This window comes from Oryx dammah, unplaced genomic scaffold (genome assembly GCF_014754425.2).
Source record: "Oryx dammah isolate SB20612 unplaced genomic scaffold, SCBI_Odam_1.1 HiC_scaffold_14, whole genome shotgun sequence".
NCBI classification, from domain to species: domain Eukaryota; kingdom Metazoa; phylum Chordata; class Mammalia; order Artiodactyla; family Bovidae; genus Oryx; species Oryx dammah.
The window spans coordinates 40,607,328-40,633,319 of NW_024070198.1; the positions used below are offsets into that span (position 1 = coordinate 40,607,328).

Sequence of the window (25,992 nt, forward strand, 5' to 3'; positions counted from 1 at the left end):
AGCCAACCGAGACCCAGTGCAGCCAAATCAACCAATCAGTATTTTTAAAAACTATTTTTTAAAAAGGAAATAGAAAGTATTCAATTTCTCCTGGGGAATTTTTGTCAAAATCATTGAAATCACAGAATTTTACAACTAAGAGGAATCTTGGCAGTTATCTAATCCAACTCCTTTAGTTTATACCTAAACTGTGGTCCAGAAATGTTACATTATTTTACAGTCAGCATCAAAGCTAGGGTTAGAACCTAGATGCTTTTTCCAATCCATGATTCTCTTTGTTATACCCATGACTAAACAGCACTATTCATTAGAACTGACGAAGGAAGCAACAAAGCCCAGGGATACCAAGTCTGAGTGCTATAAAACAACAGTGAAATGTGATGATATGCAGGTGTTCAGGTAACAAGTCTACAACAAAACACGAACATTTTTATGATAATGAATATCAGTCAATGAACAGCAAAAATGGGAGATCAGAAAACAAAGCCTTCAGAAGCGACACAGCCGAGACGGGAGATGCCCTACTCCATTTTCCAGCCTCAGCAGTGCCCCGCTGTTCTGTGACCACATCAGGCCTGAGGTGCACCACCCAGAGATACACACAGGCGCACGCTCTTCATCCAGGGGTCTGCCAAGGAGCCCCTCTCCTCAGAGCCGCTCCTGACATCCTCATACAATTATCACCACCACCATTCTCCGTCTCTCACCTCCTCTTCCCTTTTCTTGTTAGCGCACATTCTCCTGACACTGTACAGCATACTTACTTGTTTATTCATCCTCCTCAGCTCAGTTCAGCCGCTCAGTCGTGTCCAATTCTTTGCGACCCCATGAACTGCAGCACGCCAGCCCTCCCTGTCTATCACCAACTCCCAGAATTTACTCATACTCGTGTTCATCGAGTCGGTGATGCCATCCAACCATCTCATCCTCTGTCGTCCTCTTCTCCTCCTGCCTTCCATCTTTCCCAGCATCAGGGTCTTTTCAAATGAGTCAGCTCTTCCCATCAGGTGGCCAAAGTACTGGGAGTTTCAGCTTCATCATCAGTCCTTCCAATGAACTCCTTTAGGACGGACTGGCTGGATCTCTTCGACCATAGCCTCGACTAGACGGACCTTTATTGGCAATGTCTCTGCTTTTTAATATGCTGTCTAGGTTGGTCATAACTTTCCTTCCAACCATCCTCCTCACTATCACATAATCTCCCCTAGGGAAAGAGCGTTTCTCTCCCATTCCCTGTGCTACATCCCCGGAGCCTAAAGTAACACCCGGCACACAGTAGGGACTCAGCAAATATTTGCGGCTTAACTGCCTAGATGCATTCATTCATTTGTAAATTGGATTAATCAATCCATAAACAAAAGTCAATGAATTTTCAACTCTTTTTGCCTATTATGTCTTCACGGCCACTGGTTACTTTGCAAAACTGGGTCATCTGCCCAAGGTGAGATGCCACAGAGATGCAGTCATTGGTAACGTAAAGCTGGTATCAAGTGAAGAAACACAAGTGTCCTTTTCGTCAGATCTCCCCAGGACCACCTATGTCCTCAATACAATCCTTTAATTTCCTACAGAGAAACTTCCAATATTATTTCTGACGAGCAACTACTCAACAGATTACTGAGGACAAAACTAGGTATCACTTAAGTGGCACTAAGTTAATAAAAGAATTCAAACTGACCTTGAAAAATGGGTATCTTTCAAAAATCTGAATGATATGAATTAGGGATAGCAGAAAATACCACAAAACCTAGAAATAAAAATTAGCAAGAAAGCACAGCCAAAATAAAATTTACTTTAAAAGCTCTCTAGCCACACACTAAGAAACTGAATATATTATCAGCAACTGAATTATTATTAAAAATACTTGACTATATTAACAACCATACCATTAACAATGGTTATAGGCACTACTTTACATACATATCAGACCAACCAATTCCAAGCAAGATCAAATATCTCCACATCATGCCAGGTACATATACTGGATTGACCAAAAAGTTCTGAACTTTCGGGGCAACCCCGTATTTCCAATACTCTTTAAATAGTATTGCTACTTTAACATTTTAAACATTAATGCAAACTTCTGAAAAGAAATCTTTAAAATACTGGTTAGCTAAAATGTGCAGAGGACCATGTCTTATTCATCTATGCATCCCCAGGACCTACCATGGTGACTGGAGCATGCTGGGAATCACACATTTATATGACTGGTTGAACAGAACAATCACACTCCTCCACAGACCAGGAGCCACTCTAAGTTTAAAACTTTGCGCTATTTCTAGAATGACTGTCATGGAAAAGCCAGTGTGTATGTTACTTTACAGACAATATTTATAGACCTAGACATATTCTGGATTTTAAAAATCACATATATAATGTATATGTTTTACTTTTATAATTAACTACTGACTGGAAGGAAATCAACTGCTTTTTAATCATGCAAGCAGTTAGCTAAGTTATTTGGCATATCAAATGAATTTCCACAGCAAAAACACAAACTTTCCTTGTTTAGGCCAGCCAGACCTCAATAGGTGGCATTGTTCACTTGTCAAGTCATTACCAGGAGGTCGTAAAACCAGAGGCTCCTCAGACTTAATGGAAAAAGCAGACCTGAAATACAAAAACTATAGACAAACGGCAATGGTGCTCCCAACAAGATGATCCCTTTCACGTGAGCTCTGCACACACTAAAACGTACTTAACTTTCTCAACACTCTCCCTCAGCTTTTACTTTGTACAAGACAACTGTCAAGAGCTTTGACATCATATGAATTTTCCTTTGGTTTCACATCACAGGTTTCAAGAACACATTTTCTTTCTTGTAGTTTTCCATTTGGCAACAGTGAGTTCTCTCTCCAGCTGTTTCTGAAAAATGGTCAACTCAGCTGCCCATTCAGAACGTTCCACTGGGCATCTACTCCATTCCTGGCACTCTGCACTGTGCATTTCTTTTGACTCTGGCAGAGAATTTTTATAAGTCAGTGTATGAACACAAATTATACCATAGATTATGGTGGTCTAATAAAACACAGCTTATTTTCCAAAGGAGGGATCTATTCGCAGAGTAAGCAAGAAGCTCCACCACCAGAGGCAAGGCACAGAAACACCCACAGTTCCTTTATTTCCAGTTCTAAGTAAAGCAATTAAGAAATATACACATGAATCTTCACCAAATGATATATTTTAGAAGTTGCAGGTGGTATAATAGGATTTTAAAGAGTAAAATTACATGTTGATGAACCAAACTGAACGGTTTGAGTATTACTACTTTTTTCTTGTGAAAGAACTAATTCTAATTTAATATTAAAATTTAAAACATATGACATCTTTTAATTCAAACAAACATAAGAATTAAAATGGAAGTACAAAACGAGGAAAACTATAATTTGCAAATGCTGGCTGGACGAACCAGAAGTTTCACTTGCTTGCCCTTGCGCTCGGTGTCTCTGATGCTTCCGAATGGCTTGTCATCGTCCACAGCCCAGCAACTCGTTTAGCTGATGATTATCTAGCCAAGCACCTTTGCCCTGACTTAGTTCTCACGAGCCCCATGTGCTGTTCTCCCCATGCTCACAAACAAGGAACCTGAAAAGTGGAAGCAGAAACCTGCTCCAAGCCACACAGGTACTAAGTGGGGAAGACGAGACTTAAGGCAAGTGTCTGATCAGAGTCCACACTGTTACCCGTGATGCTCCTCAGACTATCTGATATCAATATTCTCATCCAAAATGTCCAGAACGATAAACACACCAAGGCTGTCTACTAGTACGGGTATCATCTTCACACTATTCAAGCCAGATCATTTATCACAGGGCACGTCTCTCCTCCTGCAGGTGGTTAAGAATCAGCATCCACTCAGTGCCACGCGTTAAATTTGACACCAAACATCCTGCTCAAAATCTCATTCTTCAGCTTCCAGAAGACAGTATAAGTAGCTACATATTAACTATAAACTATAAAAGTATACCTCAAGAGATCAATTAGCAAACTACTCTAGAATTTCAGACATTCAAACCCCAGAAGAAAGCAATAAAGGTTAAAATGAGGACTCAAAAAGGCATGGCCTAGTGCTTCTGTCCCCAGCGTGAAGAGGAAACCCTCCAGCTCCCTTTCCCATCTCCCCCTGACTGTTAGTTAACTTCACCAACAATTAACTTGGTGATCCACTCTTCTCCGACACCTGTTCTGCCTTCCTTTAGTTACTCGCTGCTGACCTACTGGGTAATTTGCTCATTTAGTACAGCTACTCTCAAATGACTACCTCTGACCACTCCCTCCCACCCTAGGATGTGAGCGCCACAGGAGCAAGGGATCACTGATCTGACTTACTCACTCATTTGCTGACCAGAGCAAATGCCTCTCAGACACCACAAGGCACACAGCATGTGCTCAATAAATATTTTTACAAACACATCAAGAAACCACAAATTAGGAAGGGCAAGAATGCCAAACTAGACAAACACCGCAAAAACCAAGCGCAAAAAGAGAAGGGAAACAGGATGAAACAGAGTAACTTTAGGGGAAAAAAAGCAGTTAGTGTGAGGGCAGGCGGTACCCAGCAATGCTGAGATGGCAGAGCATGCCTGGGGATGTGAGTGCCACGGTCACAGGTCCTGCTCAGTGTTCTGGGACAGAAGGCAGGGAAGAGCAAGACACATTTGGAAAAGACTCATTTCAAATGGTCAGAACACATAAAATCTTAACAACGAAAATGTTTCAATTGTCTGGAAATTTTGCTTTATGTTGAACAGTTCGTTCACTGGTGTCGGTTATTTGAGGTTAATTATTTCAGCCCACTTTCATGCTTTCACATAGCAACACCATGGTCTAGTGCAAAAAGCTCTTAAATTTGGAGACACTGCTCTGCCACTCACCACCTGTGTTACCCTGGACAAATTAATTCTCTAAGTAAGAGGAGTGAATCCATATCCTATCCATATGCTCTATACAATCATGAAGGTCCTATCTCTAATGCTTTATGATGCTATGATTTTATGATCTGGGACAAGTTTTGGAAATTCTTGACCTAAAGAAAGAACTTTTAGAGAAAAATGTTCCCACTGCTGGTTTAACTCTGCCCCTATGCATCTTCCTCAGAATTAACAGTATGACATGGGGATAGAACCATGGCCTCTGCTCTAATTTAAGTAAGTGATTTTAAAACTTTGATAATTTAACTATTATTAATAAAAAATGTCATGCAGCACACCTCAAGAGAGATTATGACACAAAACTGTCCTGACTTAGGGGCTGCTCACAGAACGTGGATTTTTTGACTAAATTGTACAAATGTTGCCCTCTACTTCAAGCCCTCTACTTTACTCCAAAAGTAGCCTGAAAAAATATCTTAAGATTTCAAAATGCTCACCCTTTGCCATCACTCAAATTCTATTCTATGACAGTTAGGTATTTGTAAAATAGTATATACCTATCCTATACAAAATTGTCTGGTTTCTCTGCATAATTGAAGGAAAATGTCAGTACAATACACTGAATAAGTTTCTAAACATAGGCTGTTGTTATTATTTTCATATACATAGAGTAAGGCTGGGACATAGATAGGGAAACAGTGGAAACAGTGTCAGACTTTATTTTTGGGGGGCTCCAAAATCACTGCAGATGGTGACTGCAGCCATGAAATTAAAAGACACTTACTCCTTGGAAGAAAAGTTATGACCAACCTAGATAGTATATTCAAAAGCAGAGACATTACTTTGCCGACTAAGGTCTGTCTAGTCAAGGCTATGGTTTTTCCTGTGGTCACGTATGGATGTGAGAGTTGGACTGTGAAGAAGGCTGAGCGCCAAAGAATTGATGCGTTTGAACTGTGGTGTTGGAGAAGACTCTTGAGAGTCCCTTGGACTGCAAGGAGATCCAACCAGTCCATTCTGAAGGAGATCAGCCCTGGGATTTCTTTGGAAGGAATGATGCTGAAGCTGAAGCTCCAATACTTTGGCCACCTCATGCAAAGAGTTGACTCATTGGAAGAGACTCTGATGCTGGGGGGGGGATTGGGGGCAGGAGGAGAAGGAGACGACAGAGGATGAGATGGCTGGATGGCATCACTGACTCAATGGACATGAGTCTGAGTCAACTCTGGGAGTTGGTGATGGACAGGGAGGCCTGGCATGCTGCCATTCATGGGGTCGCAAAGAGTTGGACACAACTGAGCGACTGAACTGAACTGAACTGAAGGCTATTAAGGGAAAACAAATCTGAAAGCTCCTCTCTAGGTTAAGTTCTGGAAAATACTTACATCTTTAACAAGCAAAGAATCATTTGTAATTATCATGTTCAATGCCTCAATGCAAAGTAAGTCTTATAAATGGCAGGAAAAAAAACATTATCCATACTTCTTAGGCTGTAAACACACACCCCATAGGGACTGAGCCTGATGTTCAGAGCAAACCTGTTCTGTATCTACAGCACCACCTGGTGGCTGGAGTGAGACAACAGTCTGGTGTTCTCAATACACTACTGCTTCCTCTCAGTTCTCCACCGAGTCAGAAGAGACCCATGGCAACCTTCTCTTTTACCACGCTTACCGTCTTATCACTCATGCCTGACTCTAAGACAACTTTCCCCAAAATAAATATCCCTTAGAAGCAGAGGTCTCCTGATGTGTGAGTCTCTCACAGTAAGTCCTCTGAACTAATTTTAGAAAACAAGGCTTTCTGAGAAAGCAGGATAGCATGAAATGACCTCAATCACTGTAATTTTTAAAGTTATGTAAGATTGCCTGATGGAATAAGCAGAAAAAAAAAGTATAGATGAAAGAGCATAATTTCAGGGACAACAAACAAAAGGTGGCAAGCGGAAATAAGGCTAAGTGCTGACAGTGTTGAAGCTGGGCAATGGGCATACGGAGTTCACTGTACTATTATCTCTACACACGCCTGAAATTTTCCATTTTAAGGTTCTTTATAAAATTAAGGTAAAAATACATAATTCAGATTTATTAATCCTAGTGATATGTCTCTCAAATAATATGTCAACTTCTTTCCAAAAAGGCTTCTTAATCTAAAACTACTGTAAAAAACAAACTTTGTTCTTTTTTTTCTTTTAAAAAAGCCTGTTTTAAAGATTTCTTTAAAAAAACAATAAATGGTAAGTAACACTGTTGATGTCATGGCTATCTACAAACAAATAGAGAGTAACTGTCTGGTGTTATTCAATTGTGTACTTGTGGCTAGGAAAATATTTCCACTATCTTCATCCATAGATTCAAAGAGCGCTGTGTTTCAAACAATCTGAACAGAAACAAAGATGATGGGCTCTGTGACCTATGCCAGAGAAGTGACTTTACTGTTGACAAAGACATCGAGCAAGTGATAAACTACTTTCATCTCCCACTATCGTATTTTCTTGTCGCTAACTTGTGAATGTGTGACACAATAAAAGGGAAAATGAAGACATGGTACGGGGTGACCATGAAGCCTGAGAACCTCCTCTGTTTAATTAGATAGAGAACAGCATGCTTATAGGAGGAAGTTCTCTGTAGTACAGACCTGTGAAAGTGAAAATGAAAGTCGCTCAGTCCTGTCTGACTCTGCGACCCCATGGACTTATACAGTCCACGGAATTCTCCAGGCCAGAATACTGGAGTGGGTAGCCGTTCCCTTCTCCAGGGGATTTTCCCAACCCAGGGATCGAACCCAGGTCTCCCGCATTGCAGGTGGATTCTTTACCAGCTGAGCCACAAGGGAAGCCCAGTATAGACCTGTAACAGGGACTTATTAAAAGGAGGCAGGTGTCCACTACAGATAACAAAGCCACAGGACAAGCAGTTCAAGAAAAATCCTTGTGAACACAATGGAAGAAGAATAAAGTCAGAGGAGTCACAACCCAAAGGCAGTATCTGCCCAGCCCCTCACCCCAACCAAGGAGTGGTCGGCAATGAAGAGGGGGCAGATAGCAACGGTGCCACCAGAGGGCCCTCCCCGCGTGACACCAGACACGCCCAATACACTGCCACACAGTGACTTACGAGCAAATCACACAGGCCAGGTTTACTTTCCATACTAACCCCAACTATATCCCAGGCAATATACAAAGCTGGTTTATGTCACATGAGCAGAGAATCACAAGTTTGGTTTTGATACCTTTCATTCCTCTTTGTATTCAGTTGTATATATAGTACCTCCAAATTCAAAATGAGAAGAAAAGTTGTTCTGTATCAAACTATCTAAGCACTAAGCGATATATATATTTTTTTTTAAAAAAAAGGAGAGATAGGAATATATACTGCTCTTAAAATTTTAAATTCCCTTTAATTCTATTCAACTATGATATGATATATACACATATAAACACAAAATCACATCACATGATTATCCTACAATGAGGACAGAAGGGGACACAGTGTATGCCAACCTCTTGAGTACAGACTTCTTATAGACCAGACAAGGTCTAATCTATTGCTGCTTAAGAGTTTGATTAAGGAAATAACCCGGATTCACTCATTAAATTTAATACAGCAGATCCCTATTGTAATTGAGAAAAATGTTGAGTCATTAAAGACACTCTTAGAAAGATTATTTTTAAACCTCATCGTTAAAAATATTTCTAGTTAGTCAGGACAACGGTCCTGTCGACTTCATGATCCCTTAGAATGCTTCTGCTTACTTCTTTCCACTTTTCTGTTCCTTTTAGCATCAGTCTCTCATCTGTTTCATTAAACTGTATAAAGTATAAATACAAAATTCTTTATATACATTTCAGCTTATGATCACAGAGGTCACCCAAAATAAGACACTTCTTCCTAACATCCTTTCCATACTCTAAAAACTAACTAAGGATACAAAAAAAAAAAAAAAATTCCACAAAGTCTGAGACCAACTCGTTTGGGAGTGCTATGGAGAAAGACATTCTCATACTCTGGAGCAAAGACAGTACAACCATGGAGGGAATTTGGCAATAACTAGCAAAATTCTATGAGCTCTTGTCCTTTGATGCACAGGTCAGATCAAGCAAAAAGTATACCTCGACCCAAAGGCACAATGGCAAAAGTATGCTATCTAAAACAGCAGAAGATTAGAAACAAGTCCCATGTCTATTAACTAGGGATTGCTTGAATAAACTACAGTACATCCAATCAAGAAAAAATAAAAACAACAAAGAATGATTCAACACACAAAAAGAGATAAAGCAAACACAGAAAACTAACCCGTGTTGAATCTAGATGATGGAAACAAGGTAGTCAGTATACCATTCTCTCAATTTCCCTTTGTCTGAAAGTCCATAATAAAATCTGGAAAACCATTCAGCCAATGCCTCAGAAATGTAATGCGACTACTGGAGCTATGGCTACAGCCTGCTCATCACACAGTTTAGAAGAGCTGAGATCTACTGGCACTGAATACTATTAGATAATGGTATTATCTATAACATTGTAAAATTTTAGCTAAAAATCCCATATTTGTATCCTATGGAATTACTTGTATTTTGAAAACCACATATTCTTAAATGCTGGCTTTATATTGTATTATACAAAAGATAGGTCACAAATTACTCCTGCTTTATTTTATCTAGATAGTATTATTTTCTGAAAATCTGATATCTACCTGCATGATTGAAAACAGTAATGGAAACAAACGTACAGAATCATTTATGAAGTCTCATACAATCTCACCCTCTGCAATTATGTGCTACTTTTTTAAAGATGTTACTAAAAAGAATTGACTTGCTATTCTGGATATCAAAGCAATCTATATTTATTTATAGCCTCATCAAATCTCTCAAAAAATAACCTACTTCTTGGGGTGCCTAAGTGATTTTATTTTACAGTTACCAACAGAGTTAAAAATGGATTTTCTGCATTGATATGGTTGCTTAAAGTTCCCAAGTTAGTATGCTGACTGTTATTTACTTCAAATGTTTTACAACAACAAAAGCAAAAATGTATTTTCTTGAACATAATTAAATTAGTTTGGCCCATTATATGGACAAAACCACAAAACAGAGAGCTGCTGCCTGGAGCCAAGAAAGCAGGTCCGATCATTTGAACTTTCCAGAGCAGAACTTTTCTGGCTTTTCTTTCTGTCTCTGAGCACTGGAACACTAGCTGGTTACTCACGTAGAAAACTGTAGCCAAGTACAAGGAAAACTCCTGCTCCACGAGAGGAACGCCACACCTGGAGACTGAGAAGCCGAGCAGCACGTCCACATCAGTCTCTCTAGGCAGCCAGCACCACAGAGAGCTGACTCTATCTGTGAGCAAGGATTTGCCAAGTGAAAGAAGAATTTCTAGGATAAAAAGCCAGCAAGTACAGGAGTCACCTGCAGCAGTGACCATCTCCCTACACAGAACTACCATTAGGGCAGCTCACAGGTCTTAAAATTCCCTCTTAATGAGCCCAAGTTTAATAATCTACCTAAAAAAGATCAGAACTAGGACCGAGCTCCTGACCAGTGCCCTGTTCATAAAGCGGAAAGGAACTCTCCCTGCTTGCAGCTCAAAGCATGGACACAAGGGGGCGCAGGAGGGCCGTAAGAACAGAGACAAACACAATCTCTCTCTCTCTCCACTCCTCTCTCAAGCTACTGTAGGCCAGCTGGCTTACCAGAAGGAAAGTGGAAAGAAAAGAGACAGTGAAGAAGAGCCCTGATGGCTCAGCAGGTAAAGAATCCAGCTGCAACACAGGAGACACAGGTTCAGTCTCTAGGTTGGAAGATGCCCTGGAGAAGGCAACAGCGACCCCCTCCAGTATTCTTGCCTGAAAAACCCCATGCACAGAGATGTCTAGTGGGCTATAGTCCGAAGGGTTACAAAGAGCTGGACATGGCTTGAGCAACTAAGCAGGGGATCAGGAAAAAACCTCAGAGACTGGCCTCAAGAACTGAAGCTGCAAAGGCAACTAAATTTAATAAATCAAACTATAGAGCAATTTATGCTCCAGGACACTGTTGAAAATACAGCAACCAGTCAGCAAATGGTGGAGCCTAAGACCTAGACGTGAAACAACAAACACTTTAACTGAGAGATCAGGGAAAGAGACAAAGAGACCACTACTAAAACCACTGTCATTGTGGGGTGACTGTGCAATGCCCAAGGCTGAGACTCCAGGGAGTATCATCAGAGGCTTCTCGAATACAAATGCATAGTCTCCTTTCTTCTCTGATTTTAAAACCAAATGCATCAAACGATACATATATAATTGCATTGTTGGGACAGTAACATATAGAAAAGTAATATATCTGACAACATTGTAAAGAAGGTGGATGGAAACAAAGGTAAACTACAGTAAGAAAATTATATTAGATGGTAACTTGAATACACAGGAATAGATGAACAGAACCAGAAATGGAAGTTAAGGTTAATTTTAACCAACCATAAATAAATACTTGTTTCTATTTCTCCTCTCAGCTTTATAAAAGACATAAAGTCATATAAGGTAATAACTAAACAACATATATTGAGATCACAACATATATAAATTATAAATAGCACACAAAGTGGGAGGAGGGACTGGAGCTCAACAGCAATAGCATTTTATTCCTCACTGGACTCAAGCTGGCATAAATCTGAAGTCACTCCTGTAAGTCAATAGATATATGGTAAGCCTAGAGCAGCTGCTAAGAGAACATCTCAAAAATACATAGTGAAAAAATTAGAGTTGAAATCCTAACAGTAGAAAATATTTGTTTAGTACAAAAGAAAACAGTAAAGAAATAAAAGAAGAAAGACATGAAACATAAAACAAATGTGAAATGAAGACGTAAATCCAACTCCATCATTAACAACATTAAATATGGATTGATTAAACTTCAGCTAAGTGGAAGAGACTGCTCTCCCTCCAAATTAAAACAAACAAAAAAACAAGACCCAAATACACAGTGACTAAAAGAGACATACTTGAAACTCAAAGACCCAAACAGACTGACAATAAAACAGTATAGATATATCATGCAAACAGGAACCACAAGAAGATGGAATGGCTAAACCAATTTCAAACAAATGGATTTTAAAATAAAAAATCCTACTAGAGATACAGATAATCCACAGAATGGGAGATATTTTCTAACCTTTTAAAAATATCTTTATTACTTTAAAATATCTAATGTTTTCCTAATATTTTTTTAAATGGGCAAAAAATTTTAAATGGTCAAAATATGTAAGCAGACATTTACTCAAAGGAAATATATAAACTGCCCCAAAAAGCATGTGAAAAAATGCTCAGTATCATTAGCTATTGGTGGTGGTGGTTTAGTCAATAAGTTGTGTCTGACTCTTGCGACCCCATGGACTGTAGCCTGCCAGGCTCCTCTGTCCATGGGATTCTCCAACCAAGAATACTGGAGTGGGATGCCATTTCCTTTGCAAATCGAAACTTCAATGAAGGGACTTCCCTAGTGGTCCAGTGCTTAAGACCCTGCACTTCCAACACAGGGGGTTAGGTTCAGTTCCTAGTTGGGGAACGTGCTGAGGTGCGGCCAAAAAAATAAACACACCCTCAATGAGACACCACTTCACATCAACTCGGATGACAAAGAATTTAAAAAGGGTAGCACTTTGAAAAACAGTATGGCAGTTCCTCAAAAGGTAAACACAGAGTTTTTATTTATTTATATTTATTTGTTCCTATGACCTAGCAATTGCACTCCTAGGTATATACCCAAGAGAAATGAAAACATATGCCTATTAATACATAAAAACCTGTTCATGAATATCCATAGCAAAGCTTTCTATATAAGCCCCAAATGAAAACAACCCAAATGGCCATCAATGGATGAAGAGAGAAACAGAATCTGGTATACCCATACAACGAAATATTATTCAGCCACAAAATGGAATGAAGTACTGACACACGCTACAACATGGATGAAGCCTGCAAACATGCTAAGTGAAAGAAGCCAGTCAACAAGAGACCAGTATGATACAATTTCATCTACCTAAATTGTCCAGATTAAAGAAATCCAGGAAGAGAAAGTGGAATACGGTCGCCTAGAGCTGTGATGTCTGAAGGATAATGAGGAGTGACCGCTCTGGGGATGAGGTTTCTTTTCTGGATGATGAAAACCTTCTGGCGTTAGTGATAATGGCTGCATGACTGAATATACTAAAAACGATTCAGTCATATACTTTAAATGGTAAATTGTATAGTATGTGAATTATACAACCAAGGTCCATATAGTCAAAGCACAATTTTTCCAGTAGTCATGTACAGATATGAGAGCTGGACCATAAAGAACGCTGACTGCTGAAGAAGTGATGCTTTCGAACTGTGGTGCTGGAGAAGACATTTGACAATTCCCTGGACAGCAAGGAGATCAAACCAATCAATCCTAAAGGAAATCAACCCTGACTATCCATTGAAAGGACTGAGGCTGAAGCTGAAGCTCCAATAACTGAGCCACCTGATGCACAAGAACCAACTCACTGGAAAAGATCCCAATACTGAGAAAGACTGAGGACAGGAGGAGAAGGGGATGACAGAGGATGACAAGATTAGATGGCATCATCGACCCAATGGACATGAGTCTGAGCAAACCCCAATGAGACAATGAAGGACAGGGAAGTCTGGTGTGCTGCAGTCCATGGGGTCACAGAGAGTCAGACACGACTTAAGTGACTAAACAACAACAAAACTGTTATAAAGAAATAAAAACACAGCACAGTCTTGACTTACAAAATACTATTTCATGCTACTTCTTAGAAACTACATTCAGAGACATGACAAACTGACCCATATGAAAAACATCATTTCAAATATCTCTGAAAACTCCATATGAATTCAGTTAGATGCAAGATAAATAAAACACTATGAATGAAGTTAAAAAACTTATCAAAGCCAAATATACTCACTTGTATGAAATCAAAGCACTAAACGATCACAAACTTTCCCACCAGTATGAATTTTCTCTAAGTATGTGATCCTATAAAAGGAATCATTAAGGCAAACCTATGAAAGACTGAAGGCAGGAGAAGGGGACGACAGAGGATGAGACGGTTGGATGGCATCACCAATTCTACTGACATGAGTTTCAGCAAGCTCCGGAGCTGGTGATGGACTGGGAATGCTGGCGTGCTGCAGTCCATGGGGTCGCCGAGTCGGACACGACTGAGTGACTGAACTGATTTGGTTATAACAAAGAAATCCACTATGTATTTCAATGTAAACACAAGATCAAATCACATATTCAGAGTTCCGTACTGCTGATGGCAGTGAATGTAAATGTAAGCTATTTTTAAAAACCTCAAATAAACCTTGAGCCTAAATACAACACTGCCCTAGAGCCTGCCTGGATGTTAAGTGGCCCTCATCTTTTTGGACTTGACTCAGATGTCACTTCCTTCAGAAAACCCTCCCTCACTCCAGTCTCACACTAAGGTGGCTTTCCTTACTAATCCACCAGCTAACCCGAACGGCACTGGAACTGCTTACCCATCTGTCTCCCCAATGGAATGGACTCCATAGAGGCCTGAAGCCCAAAAATGGGAGTTGGGGCAGGGGGGAGCAGTCGAAGTTTAGCGGAAACACATCAGATGTGTTCTGGCCCAACTATCCATACCTGGGAAGCAGGCAGGCACAAGGCCAGAATCTCAAGGGTAGTAGGAAAGAGTAATGTGCAGAAAGGAATTAAGACCTCCTGAGAATATCAAAGGAGACCTTCTTGCACCGGGCAGAATCCGTTATCTATAAATGTTACCACACACTGCTACAGGTCTCAAAAGGGAATCTGTGGGAGCACGTCTCAAATCGGAATGTGCATGTGAAATTACCTGGAGACCTAGTTCATAATGCAGACTTTGACTCCGTAGGTCTGAAAGGAAACCTGAGATTCTGTGTTCCCAGTGACACTGATGCTGCTGGTCTGCAGACTGCACTTTAACTAGAAAGGCTCTGGGAGACCAGAGTCAGCCTTCTCACAGGGAACATGCAGCACTACCTCCTGCCCTATCAACCATCTTTTTTAAGCTAACACATTCTGTGGTATTAAAAAGACACAAAAATCCAAACTTCAATCCTTCTGCATCTGTTGGCATCTTTCTTCCAAGACATCACCATCCAACTCTGAAAAGTAAGCAATCTCTCACTCACCTACACATCTGCAGCTGGAAAACATGAGCCCTCAATAAAGGCTTGTCAGATGATGCTCTACACAAACAACCTCAACCCTGGGTGATGGACAGGGAAGCCTGGCACGCTGCAGTCCGTGAGGCCACAGAGTCGGACACGACTGAGCGACTGAACTGAACCGATACAAGCTCAAAGTATTCAGTTTTTTCCACGTGCTTCTTGTTAAGCTATATTTGTTCACTGGTTCATCTTTCCCGTGTGAACATCAATCCCTCAAAGACAGAGACGCCTCCCTGTGGGCTGTGGCACACAGTGCATCTGGTGACGTCGGCTGACAGCCCAACGACTGATCTACAAACACGCGACACTCTGGCTCCTGGAGAGAACACTAAGTAAGAACACATCCTTTTTTTCTGAGGGATTTAAAATGATCACATGTATGACTCGTTTTCACAAAAGTTCAGGAATACACCCTGCAAGGACCATCAGCTCCACTTAAGAGATAAGAAAATGGCATAAGAAGGTTATACAGTATGCTCCTTCACAGACAACCTCAGCATAGGAAAAAACGTTTAGTGAACGGTACCTCGGTCTTCCCACATTCATCAGGCGGATCCTGGTGTATGGCCATTTGATACTTGACATACAAAGAAAACGACTGGCTGAAGGACGACTTGAACTCTGGGTCCTCAAAGGAGACAGGTACTAACCTCACCTTCAGAGCAAGGAAAATACAAGCAAATGCTATTGAAACATCTCTAACTGATGATATGCTTCTGAAGGTGAGGCTAGAGTAAGATCTCCGCAAATCCACTGCCAAAGCTCAGCACTGGCATTGTTTATAAAATGAGTAAACCTTGGAACAGGCTGACGACCATAGAGCCTGATGCATGAACTTTACACCGATATTTATGAAAAATTTAAACTCACAAGGGCCGGGACAGTGTATTTGGTTTAATTTTTCCCTTTACCCATGTAATTCTCTGCATATAGCGGAGTCAATATTGTTGCTCATGTAACTGACACTAGCTCTGTCACTTCTACTTATATTAAGGGCTTTTTCCCCTTCCATATTTTTCTTGGGTAATTTGATTTATAAATTATAAATCAAGGACTTCATATGAGAACTTCAATTAAAACATGCTACTATCCATTCTAGTCCTACTCAGTTGTATATGGCCTGTACATCAACAAAGAGTAATTTAGCTATTAGGAACTCTCTCTACTCACGGCTTCTAGATGGAGATAAAGCATGTCAACTGTGCTGGGCAAAGTGTGGCTACCATAAAAACCGGGATTTTTTTTAAAAACTTTTTTTCCTCATAAATATTTTAATTTAGAGGTCTGTTTTCACTGAGTCTTAAGTAAATGCATCTAAACATGGTGATTTTTAAACAGAGATACTTCATTTCACGTGCTACTTTCCACGTGGAAATTATACATAAAAGGCCTTAACATGGCCTGTGGTAAAATCTGCACTTTCAGAATGTCCATTATTCCATAGTCCTATCTCTTTGCAGATATACTGCAAATTGAACATAAATAAAATGCACCACAAATAAACCAGGAATTCACACAGTGATATCAAATAGAGGGGAAGTTTCATTGTTCAGAAACATTACACTTGCCCTGCTGACCTGGCTCACGGTTGGTTTATCAGGCGGGTCCCTGTGAACAACCATCTGGTAACGTTTATAGACCTGGTAAGACTCCTGAAATGTGGCTTTGAACTGTGAACTTGGTGGAGATGATCTCACCACCCTCACCTTCAGAAGGAGGTAAAAAACAATGTTCATTAATTCATTTATTTATTCCATGGAATATGCATTAACAGTTACTCCCACCCTCAAAGATCCAAAAGTTTCAATACAAATATTAAAGCAGAAACATGTAACAGCAATATTTTAACTCTAAAGATCAACTGTTAATAAATAGAGAAAAATGCTATTTCTCCAAATTATAGACTCATTAACAGAGTCTATATATAACTCATTAAAGGCAGAGGCTCCCGCCCAAATTCTAAGATTAAGCTCTTTGAATTATGTAAGACTGCCTCAGCTATAAAACAACAGATTAGTTCTGGCATTCAAAGCACAGACACAAACAAATACTCTTTAATATTAGCTGTACACAACTGCCCTTTAGTAAAACAATTCAAAAGACTGAAAATGTGAATATATTTTTTGGACACTCATTCATACATCATTAACTCTGAACTTACAACTTTTTAATGTAAGTATAAAAGACAACTTTCAAAAACTGTTCCTATTCCATAGCATACTTTAAAAAGACTCTAAAGTCAGGTTCCCTGTCCGTAAAACTCAAAGTTATCATTTTAGTCAAGTAAATAAATTAACCTCTCAGTGCCTTAGTTTCCTCATATGTAAAATGAGGATGCATTACAAGTGGTAACTGTACATAGTAATGAATGACATTTCTTTAATCTTATTTACTAACCAGTTAAAATATGTTAGCAAAACAGAATAGTAAAATACAAAATCAAATGTAATGTAATAGAAAGGCTTAACTGGAAACTTCTTGTTTGTGCCATGAGTTTTTCTCATGAAAGAGTGACACCTAGTGGATTAAAAAATCCATCCATTCTGGGTATTATATTAAAAAAATAAAAGCTTATAACACAAGGAACTTAACCCAGTGATTTATGATAACCTGCAGGGGTGGGAGGGAGGCTCAAGAGGTTGGGGACACAGGTGTCCTTTCGGCTGATTCACACTGTCGTATGGCAGAAACCAATACAACACTGTAAAGCAATTATCCTCCAATTAATTAGGAAACTAAATGCTGCCCACTGGAGAAGTGTTGTATTAGGTGAAACCTGCTGTGCCGAACACATTACTAATAAAGCTAAAAAACTCTTCATAAAGTATTTTAAGTGGTAAGTTCCATTCTTTTTACAATTTGGGAAGGAGAAAGTTAATACCAAAACAGAGCAGCCAAGGAATTATAATAATCAAAATTGTCAAAACTTATGTCTAAGAATATACACTGTCCTAAGGTTTAAACTGCACCAAAGTAAATTTTTAACATCAGGTTTTCAGTGATAAGTGATATTCTTAGATGATATTAAGCTATAAATTCAAAGGCTGACCAGTTTCTAATCAAGTAGGAGAATATAATGAAGTCATTATAGCAAGTGTTATAGAAAAAAATTTTTATAAATATACCAAACTAATACTGAAAAACCTAGACTTAACCTAGAATGTAAATCGACTTGGGAAAAATAAGAGGAATACTGTAAAACTATTCATATTATGTCTAAACTGTCTAAATTCAGACATATTTATAATATGTCTAAACTGGTGGCTTGCATGGGTAATAACCATTTTGTTCCCTTGATCAACACCAGAAAATCAAAATCAATGAGACAGTGATTTGCCTACTGTAATCTATTTCTTTCACTCCCTAAACCAAAACTGCCAAAAATGAAATTTTAAATAAGTTTATTTAAAAATTTTTCACACTAATGAATAAATTTCAATTAAGGTGTACGAAAAGCCAGAGTACATCGAATAATAATAACACTAAAACTGGAATTTTCACAACTTTAGTAGCCACCTTTTTAAACCTTACAAAAAAGAAAAAAAGTTTTCCTCAAGAGGCAATTAACTTAGTTACTATTAAGTGCCTCTCCATGCCAGGTCACTTTAATTTCCCATTATATAAAAACAGCAAAACATCAACTGTATAATCCTCAAGTGAAAAGAAACAAGGTAATCAACAACAACAAAAAATGTCCTCCAAGGTACCTCTAACTTGTGTGATGCATTCTCTGGTAAAGATTCAAAAATTAAATCTTCAAGCGACTTGGGTTGGTTGGATTTAGTCTTTGGTGGGAGCAAAGATGAGGGCTGACACTGAGCCTGGAAGCCCTCGTGTTCTCCAGCTGGGTTCTGCTGCATGAGTTTCAACCTTTTCCTTTCTTTCCTGATCTCCTTTGCTTTTCGACATGGAGGCTTACTCAAATCTGCCCCTCTCCCTAAAAAGGAATTTTAAAACAGTAAATCAATCACATTTGGCTCCAGAAATATTTTTCAAAAATCTCAAAGGTTCTACAGAATCAGTCCAAAGAGTTCCAATTGTTAGGTTAGCTTTGACTGGAGGTTTCAGAGGTTTCATGGTGCAGGCCTCTAAGTTGATCTTTAAATTTATTTTAGAAGAACTGCCAGAGAAAGGAAATAGTAACAGAAACTTCTCAAGCAGCTCTTTGAGACCCCATGGACTATAGCCCACCAGGCTCCTCTGTCCATGAGATTATCCTGGCAGGAATACTGGAGTTGGTTGCCATCTCCTTTTCCAGGGTATGTTCCAGACTCAGGGATTGAACTCGTGTCTCCTGAACTGGCTGGCAGATTCCAAACCACTGAGCCACCTGGGAAGCCCCTTATTTTAATTAAAAAGAGCAAATATCAAGCTGACAACCCTTTAAAATATAGAAAAAGTTTACTATTAAAAACTACAAAATTGAGTCAATACCATTTAACCTAGGAAGCTATTTTCAAGGAATCTATTCCAAGAAAATCACAAGAGATAAAGGCTAACAATGAACACAAACGAAAACTTCAAAATAATCAAGATGCCCAGTTACAGAACTGCATAATTTTTAAAATAAGCAACAGAATATCCCATTTTAATTAAAATTAAAGTCATTTTAATTGCTTTAGAAATTTTAGGGGTTCTGTCATTATTCACTGTTAGAACACTACATATTATACAATTAAATACTTAGGAAAAAATCTGAAATATACCACCACATTAACAATCATTTTAACTGTTAAAAATGTTTAACAGTTTAAAAATAAAGGATTTCCCTCTTTTTTTGTAGTGTTCTCTTTTCTCCCAATTTTCTAACATTACACATAATTTTTAATTTTTAAAAATCTATTAATAAAGAAAAATGGTTTTATAAAAATTTAGGATCCTGAAACGCAGTATTCACAAATCATATAAAAATCAATTTTATACAGAAGAAAATTAAGACCAAGAGTGTTAAGAGACAGTCAGAGACCAAGACTTGGTCAAAAGAAAACTAGTTTAATGAGAAAATAGTGATAATGAGACGAAAGTACAACTTCATTAACTCAACTAAAAACAAAATGTACCTTTAAAAAAATGACTTTTAATAAACCAGTAACAAAAACCTAACTCTATAATTAGCCATCACTCTATTGCCTTAGAAAATTCATTTTCTTTGGCCAGAGAAATGTGTCATTTCTCAAATTTATATGTCAACCATATCCCAATAAAACTAGAAGAAAAAAAAAAAAAAAAGACTGCCATTATGAGTCAATAATGTTTAAAATGAGGGTAGGCTCCATGGAAATCCATTATAATATTCAGTCTATATTTGCCTCCAAAATTCTCCAAAATGAAGATTTTTCAAATTATGTAAGCAATTATTGTAATAAACAACAAAAATAGTAAACAAACTGACCCTAATGACCAAGAGAGTAAGAGTTGAAAGAAATTATCTAGATCATTCAAAACATTTTACTGGACCATTCTAATTAAGACAAAATCTCAGACCAGCAATTTAAATGCCATGAAACCTTAAAAAAAAAAAAAAAAACAATAAAAATGCAGCATTTACTGTGTTTTAACACATATAATTTAAACAAAAAACTAAAAAAATACTAAAAAATCTCTCCCTTGCATTACTTTGTACAATGAACTTAAGAACTGAAGTATAATAACTATGCAAATTGACATTTAATGAAATTTTTTGAAAGAGTCATATATACATGCAAACATATATATAATAAACCCATTTAATGTTGTATATATTTTCCAAGCCTAATTCTTTTATAAGTGGTAATACAGAAAGAAGTCTCACCTTATTAAAGGTGAAATTAAATATCAAAATGTAGAATTATTTTTCTTGGCTGCACGATCTCAGTTCCCTGACCAGGGACTGGACCCAGGCCATGGCAGTGAAAGCCTAGAATCCTAACCACTAGGCCACCAGGGAACTACCTGGAAATTTTTTGTTAATTTGGAAATTTTTAAACTAAAATCAATTATGATTACATAAAGAAATCTAGTGGGCTTCCCTGATGGCTCAGACGATAAAGAATCTGCCTGCAAGGAGACCCGTGTTCCATCCCTTGGGCAGGAAGATCCTGCGGAGAAGGAAATGGCAACCCCCTCTAGTATTCTTGCCTGGAGAATCCCATGAACAGAGGCTACAGTCCACGGGGTCACAGTTGGGCACAACTGAGCAACTAACACACATAAAGAAATCTAATGGCAAATTGAAGAATTTCACAATGTCTGTATTTCAGACATAGTATCTACTGTGTCTCAGTTAACACTAAAAATAAAAATGTTTAATACCCTACCTTCTCACAGACGAAAGTTTGATTCTCAAACCTCAAGGGCCTTAAGATAATAAAAAGAAATGCAACTCTTAAAATGTCTGTTAGGGGATGATAAGGCTATTATTTTAGGCTTTTTAAACAATCTGTTCATCTAAATTCAGGTAATAAGGTGTACAAAACAGGGATCCATGTTACAGATTTCCTGAGTGTTTCACTTTTTTAGCTCATGAGAAGGCTCATGGATTATGATGTCTCAAGCACAAAGACAATCTTGACTTTAATATGGCCTGATGGCAAACTTCCACTACCTGGCTGAGGAGCTGTATGCACTTTAACAGAACACGATGGTTCACCAGAGCCCAACTTCTCTTCCACATCTTGTGAATGGGTTATCTCATTAGATTCTTCCCTCTTTGCTTTCTTCTTCTCTTCACTCTCTAAGCTCTTCTTGAGGTCATCATTGAATGTTTTAAGGTCACAGTGTATATCCAATTTATTTATTAACCCAAAGTCACTGGAAACGGCATCCTCCATGGTGGGCTCCATGGGCTCATCTACAAATCAAAGAGAAATCACAGTCCCTCAGCCAGGCCATCTGACACAACCAAGAGACATATACGGAAAACACGCCCTCTTCTACCCAATGCGGCAGAGACTAGTGAGTGTCCACCAAGTCCACTCTCCATCTTGCGGAGTCAGGGCTGTGGTGGAGACAGTGGGCCCTGGAAAGGGAACGCGCCAGGCCCTTCACGAGTTATAACCAAGCTCCCACCAGTGGGACAGAACCAAAGCGACAGGTTCAATTTTGCTCACTTTTTTAAAGGAAATCTGTGACCCTGAACTTCCACCCTTACCCCTCCCCGCTGGCTAGGTTAGTAAAAACCAGAGGGACCTCAGAAATCACATGAAGAGACACCCAGAATGGCAGGGGGTAGGCAAAGGAGGATGGGGGTTGCGGGGGGTTGGGGAGGAGAAAGTGGGGCGGCGGGCTGCAGACCAACCTGGAAAACCCGCCCTGGACTATGATGCAAGGACAGAAACAGACTTCTATCTATTTTTAGTCATTGCATTTTGGTGTCTCCTCCTTACAGTTATTTAGTTTTATCCTAATGAATACATCACTCCTATGAATTAAGTTGCAGACATAAATAATTCAAAAGCCTACAAGTCAAATAAAAAACCAAATGTAAAAACTACACAAAAGGACAAGTAATCCTCAATTTATAAATGGACAGTATCCTCAAAACATATCTGAATATTAATCTTTGAAACCCAGAATGTGATTCCTACCGACAATACCAAGGAGAACTACACCAAAATTCTGATGTTTTCAGTATGACCTGGAGTCTTCTGGCCTTTTGTTGCCCCCAGCTCTGCCAAGTTTGCTCCAAGTTGTCCTGAATCCTGCTCTGTAAAGGGCAGTACATGAGGGCAAAGAACGTACCTGTTTTGGTGGCCACTGTATCTCCAGTGCTTAAAAGAGGGACCGAGACATTATAAGCATTCAAAACATACTTGAGGGATGTATTAACAAGCTAACACTGGGGTGGGAGGCTCCCAGGGTAGGCCATTTCTTATGGCAGAAATGAGAAAGAGTTATAAGGATGGGCAGCATTCCCAATTCTTATGGTCATGTGGTAGGGAGTGCCTATGGGAAAATACTAAGATAAAAAAGATAAAACAGCAAAACACTGAAAAAACTAAAAAGCAAAGAAACCCAAATTAATTAAATGTTACTAGGAAATTTGAGGAAATTTACCCAAATTCAAAATTCATTAAGAAAAAAAAAATAAAGCTTCAGGCAATTTAAGAATTCTTATTATCAGGGCTTCCCTGATAGCTCAGTTGGTAAAGAATCCGCCTGCAATGCAGGAGACCCTGGTTTGATTCCTGGGTTGGGAAGATCCTCCAGAGAAAGGGATAGGCTACCTACTCTAGTATTCTTGGGCTTCCCCTGTGGCTTAGCTAGTAAAGAATCCACCTCCAATGCGGGAGACCTGGGTTCAATCCCTGGGCTGGGAAGATCCCCTGGAAAAGAGAAAGGCTACCCACTCCCGTATTCTGGCCTGGAGAATGCCATGGCTGTACAGCCCACCGGGTCACAAAGAGTTGGATACGATTGAGCGACTTTCATTTTTCACTTTCAGACAATATAATTTACTGAAGACCTTACTCAAACATGGAAAATCTCAGCTTTACTCTGTATTATAAGTAATTGTGTAATCTTATGTAAGTTGTATACAAGCATTTATTTCTCCAGAGACAGTGCTGTTGCTGCTGTTTAGTCACCTCAGTCGTGTCTGACTCTGTGCTACCCTATGGAATGTAGCATGCCAGGCTCCTCTGTCCATGGGATTCCAGGCAAGAGTACTGGAGTAGTTGCCATTCCCTCCTCCAAGGGATCTTTCCAACCGAGAGATCAAACCTGGGTTTCCTGCACTGTAGGCAGATTATTTACCACTGAGCTACCAGGGAAGCCCAGAGACAGAATCACTTTCTGTTTACGTCATAAGGTATCATTAGGATCAAAGAAAATGAAAAATTCTCAAAGAATCAGGAAAACTAAAATTTCAATGAATTCCAGGAAATGAATCTTTAAAATGGTCCTGTCTCCTCCCAAGCTAGACTCTCCCTCGTATATATTCCCCATCTCCCTGATTTGGGGGCCAGTGGAAGCAGTGCAGCAGCAGAGCTAAGAGTGGCCATCACCATCACAGTAACAGGAGTTCCTGACTGTAGTGGGACCTCCTTCCGCTACCTAAGAAATGAGTGAAAGTGAAAACCTTGGAAAGAAACATCTATTTAAAATAAATAGTTTTTAGCCGCCATCTCATCTTACCCTCACAATTTCCTTTTGAAATTTCCCCTTTAGCCAGAAACTTCAACATTTTTTTCAAAACCTTCTTGTGAGATTTTGATGGCTGAAACTGTAAAGGTCGGCACCTAGGAAAGCAAAATAAGTATTTAAAAAGTGAACTAAAACTGTGAAGAAATAAAATCAGTTCTAGATAACAGTACAATGAAGAAAAGCTCATGACTGGGATTTCTGGATAAAGACAGGGCTTAAAGTAGTCTCTAATCCCATCTCAACACTCACTAAAATACAGTTAAGGGATTATTAAAAAAAAAAAAAAGGCAAAAGACATAAACCACTAGGAAAAAAAATAATGGGAGAAACGCTGGAAGCTAGAAAGCAGAGGTACAAGTGCTAACTGACTTAGCAGACCAGAGAAACTGAATCCTAAGCCAACAGTGGGAAAAGCCAAAAAGATACCCAATTTTCTCCACATTACCCCTAAAAGTCTTAGGGACTGGCGATACCTGATATCGCGGGAGAAAAGAGTGAAAGCAGGTGTAGAACTAGGAAGATTCCTTGAAAGTCTGTTTTGCAAGAAGTTATTATCTCATATTCTCCCCCACTCAGCACAGATGAGTCTCTAAACCCAGCAGAAAATTGTAAACTTTTCAGAAAGGGTAAAAAAAAAAAAAAAAAAAAAAGGGCCTCTTCTGTGAGGAATACAGGCACAGCTGAAAACAGTAAGTTCACAGCCAACAACAATAAGCTTAAATGAAAGCCTTCATGCTAACTGCTGAGACCTCTGTCACACACATCCCCAACCCAGTCCCAGAACATCAGCAGATAATACTTTCTCTCCAGAAATTGATCAGAACGAAAAATACTGACCCAGAGATTCCCCCAAAGAAGAGGTTAGCCAGACCACCCTACTTAACGCCCAGAGTAAACAAGACCCACCAAGGTACATAAAATTTCCAATGGGACACTAGAAGGTTGGAATCACCAGACACTTGAGGAGGGCCTCTAAAGCAAAGAAAGGTGCCAAAAGGTTGAAGAAAGTAACTTGCAGGATATCAAGTATACAGGAAGAAGGAAACCTTAAAAAACTTAAGAACAAAAATCTCTCTTAGAAGTAAAAATAGAGTAGAAGAAATTAAAAGTTAAATAGAAAACTGAAGACTTGGAAAATAAAGTTGAGAAAATCTCCCAAAAGACATGGAAAATCAAAGAGAAAAATAAGAGAACCAGTCTAAAAGGACCAATGTCTAAATAAAGACATGAGAAAAGAGAAAGAAGAAAATGATAAGGAGAGGATCAACAAAATAACACAAGAAAATTTCCCTGGGACATGATGGGAGGAGGCCCTAGACAAGAGGGGTGTCTCAAGCACATATGTAAGGAATGAAAACAGATGCACTGCCAAACATATTGTGAAACATCAAAACACTGAAGACAAAAAAAAAAAAAAACTTCCAAAGAAAGAAAACACTTTGGACAAAGGAACAAGAATCAGAATGCCACTGAACTGCTCAACAGCAATAAGACAACAATGGAGCAAAGCTTTCAAAATTCTAAAGGAAAATTATTTTCAATCTACACTGCTATACCCAGCCAAACTGTAAGTTAAGTTTGAGCAGTCAATGAAAACATATCCAAAGTCTAAAAAAATTTACCTCTTATGCACTTTTTCTCAAGAAACTGTTAGAAAAGGTGCTTCACTAATAAAGGAATAATACAAGAAAGAGAGTAGAAAAGACAAGATGCAAACCAAGACCCAAAGGAATCCTCAAGATGAGGGTCAAAAAGAGACTCCAGTGACCTATCAGGCAGAGAGGCAATC

At 39.0% G+C, this 25,992-nt stretch overlaps 1 protein-coding gene across 4 annotated transcripts in view; it reads right to left on the reverse strand.

The window, feature by feature from the left end:
- Nucleotides 1-25,992, reverse strand: part of ATE1 (arginyltransferase 1) — a 165,213-nt gene that overhangs the window by 130,288 nt on the left and 8,933 nt on the right. For 2 of the 4 annotated variants that reach the window (XM_040254903.1, XM_040254905.1), the window contains exons 4-7: nucleotides 24,195-24,298; nucleotides 21,664-21,909; nucleotides 18,788-19,017; nucleotides 16,658-16,786 (exon numbers count right to left, since the gene is read on the reverse strand). In XM_040254903.1, the coding sequence (XP_040110837.1) occupies nucleotides 16,658-16,786; nucleotides 18,788-19,017; nucleotides 21,664-21,909; nucleotides 24,195-24,298 (709 nt within the window). Of the gene's footprint in view, nucleotides 1-15,606; nucleotides 15,736-16,657; nucleotides 16,787-18,787; nucleotides 19,018-21,663; nucleotides 21,910-24,194; nucleotides 24,299-25,992 lie in introns of all 4 variants that reach the window. The other 2 variants (XM_040254906.1, XM_040254904.1) reach the window with 1 other exon arrangement.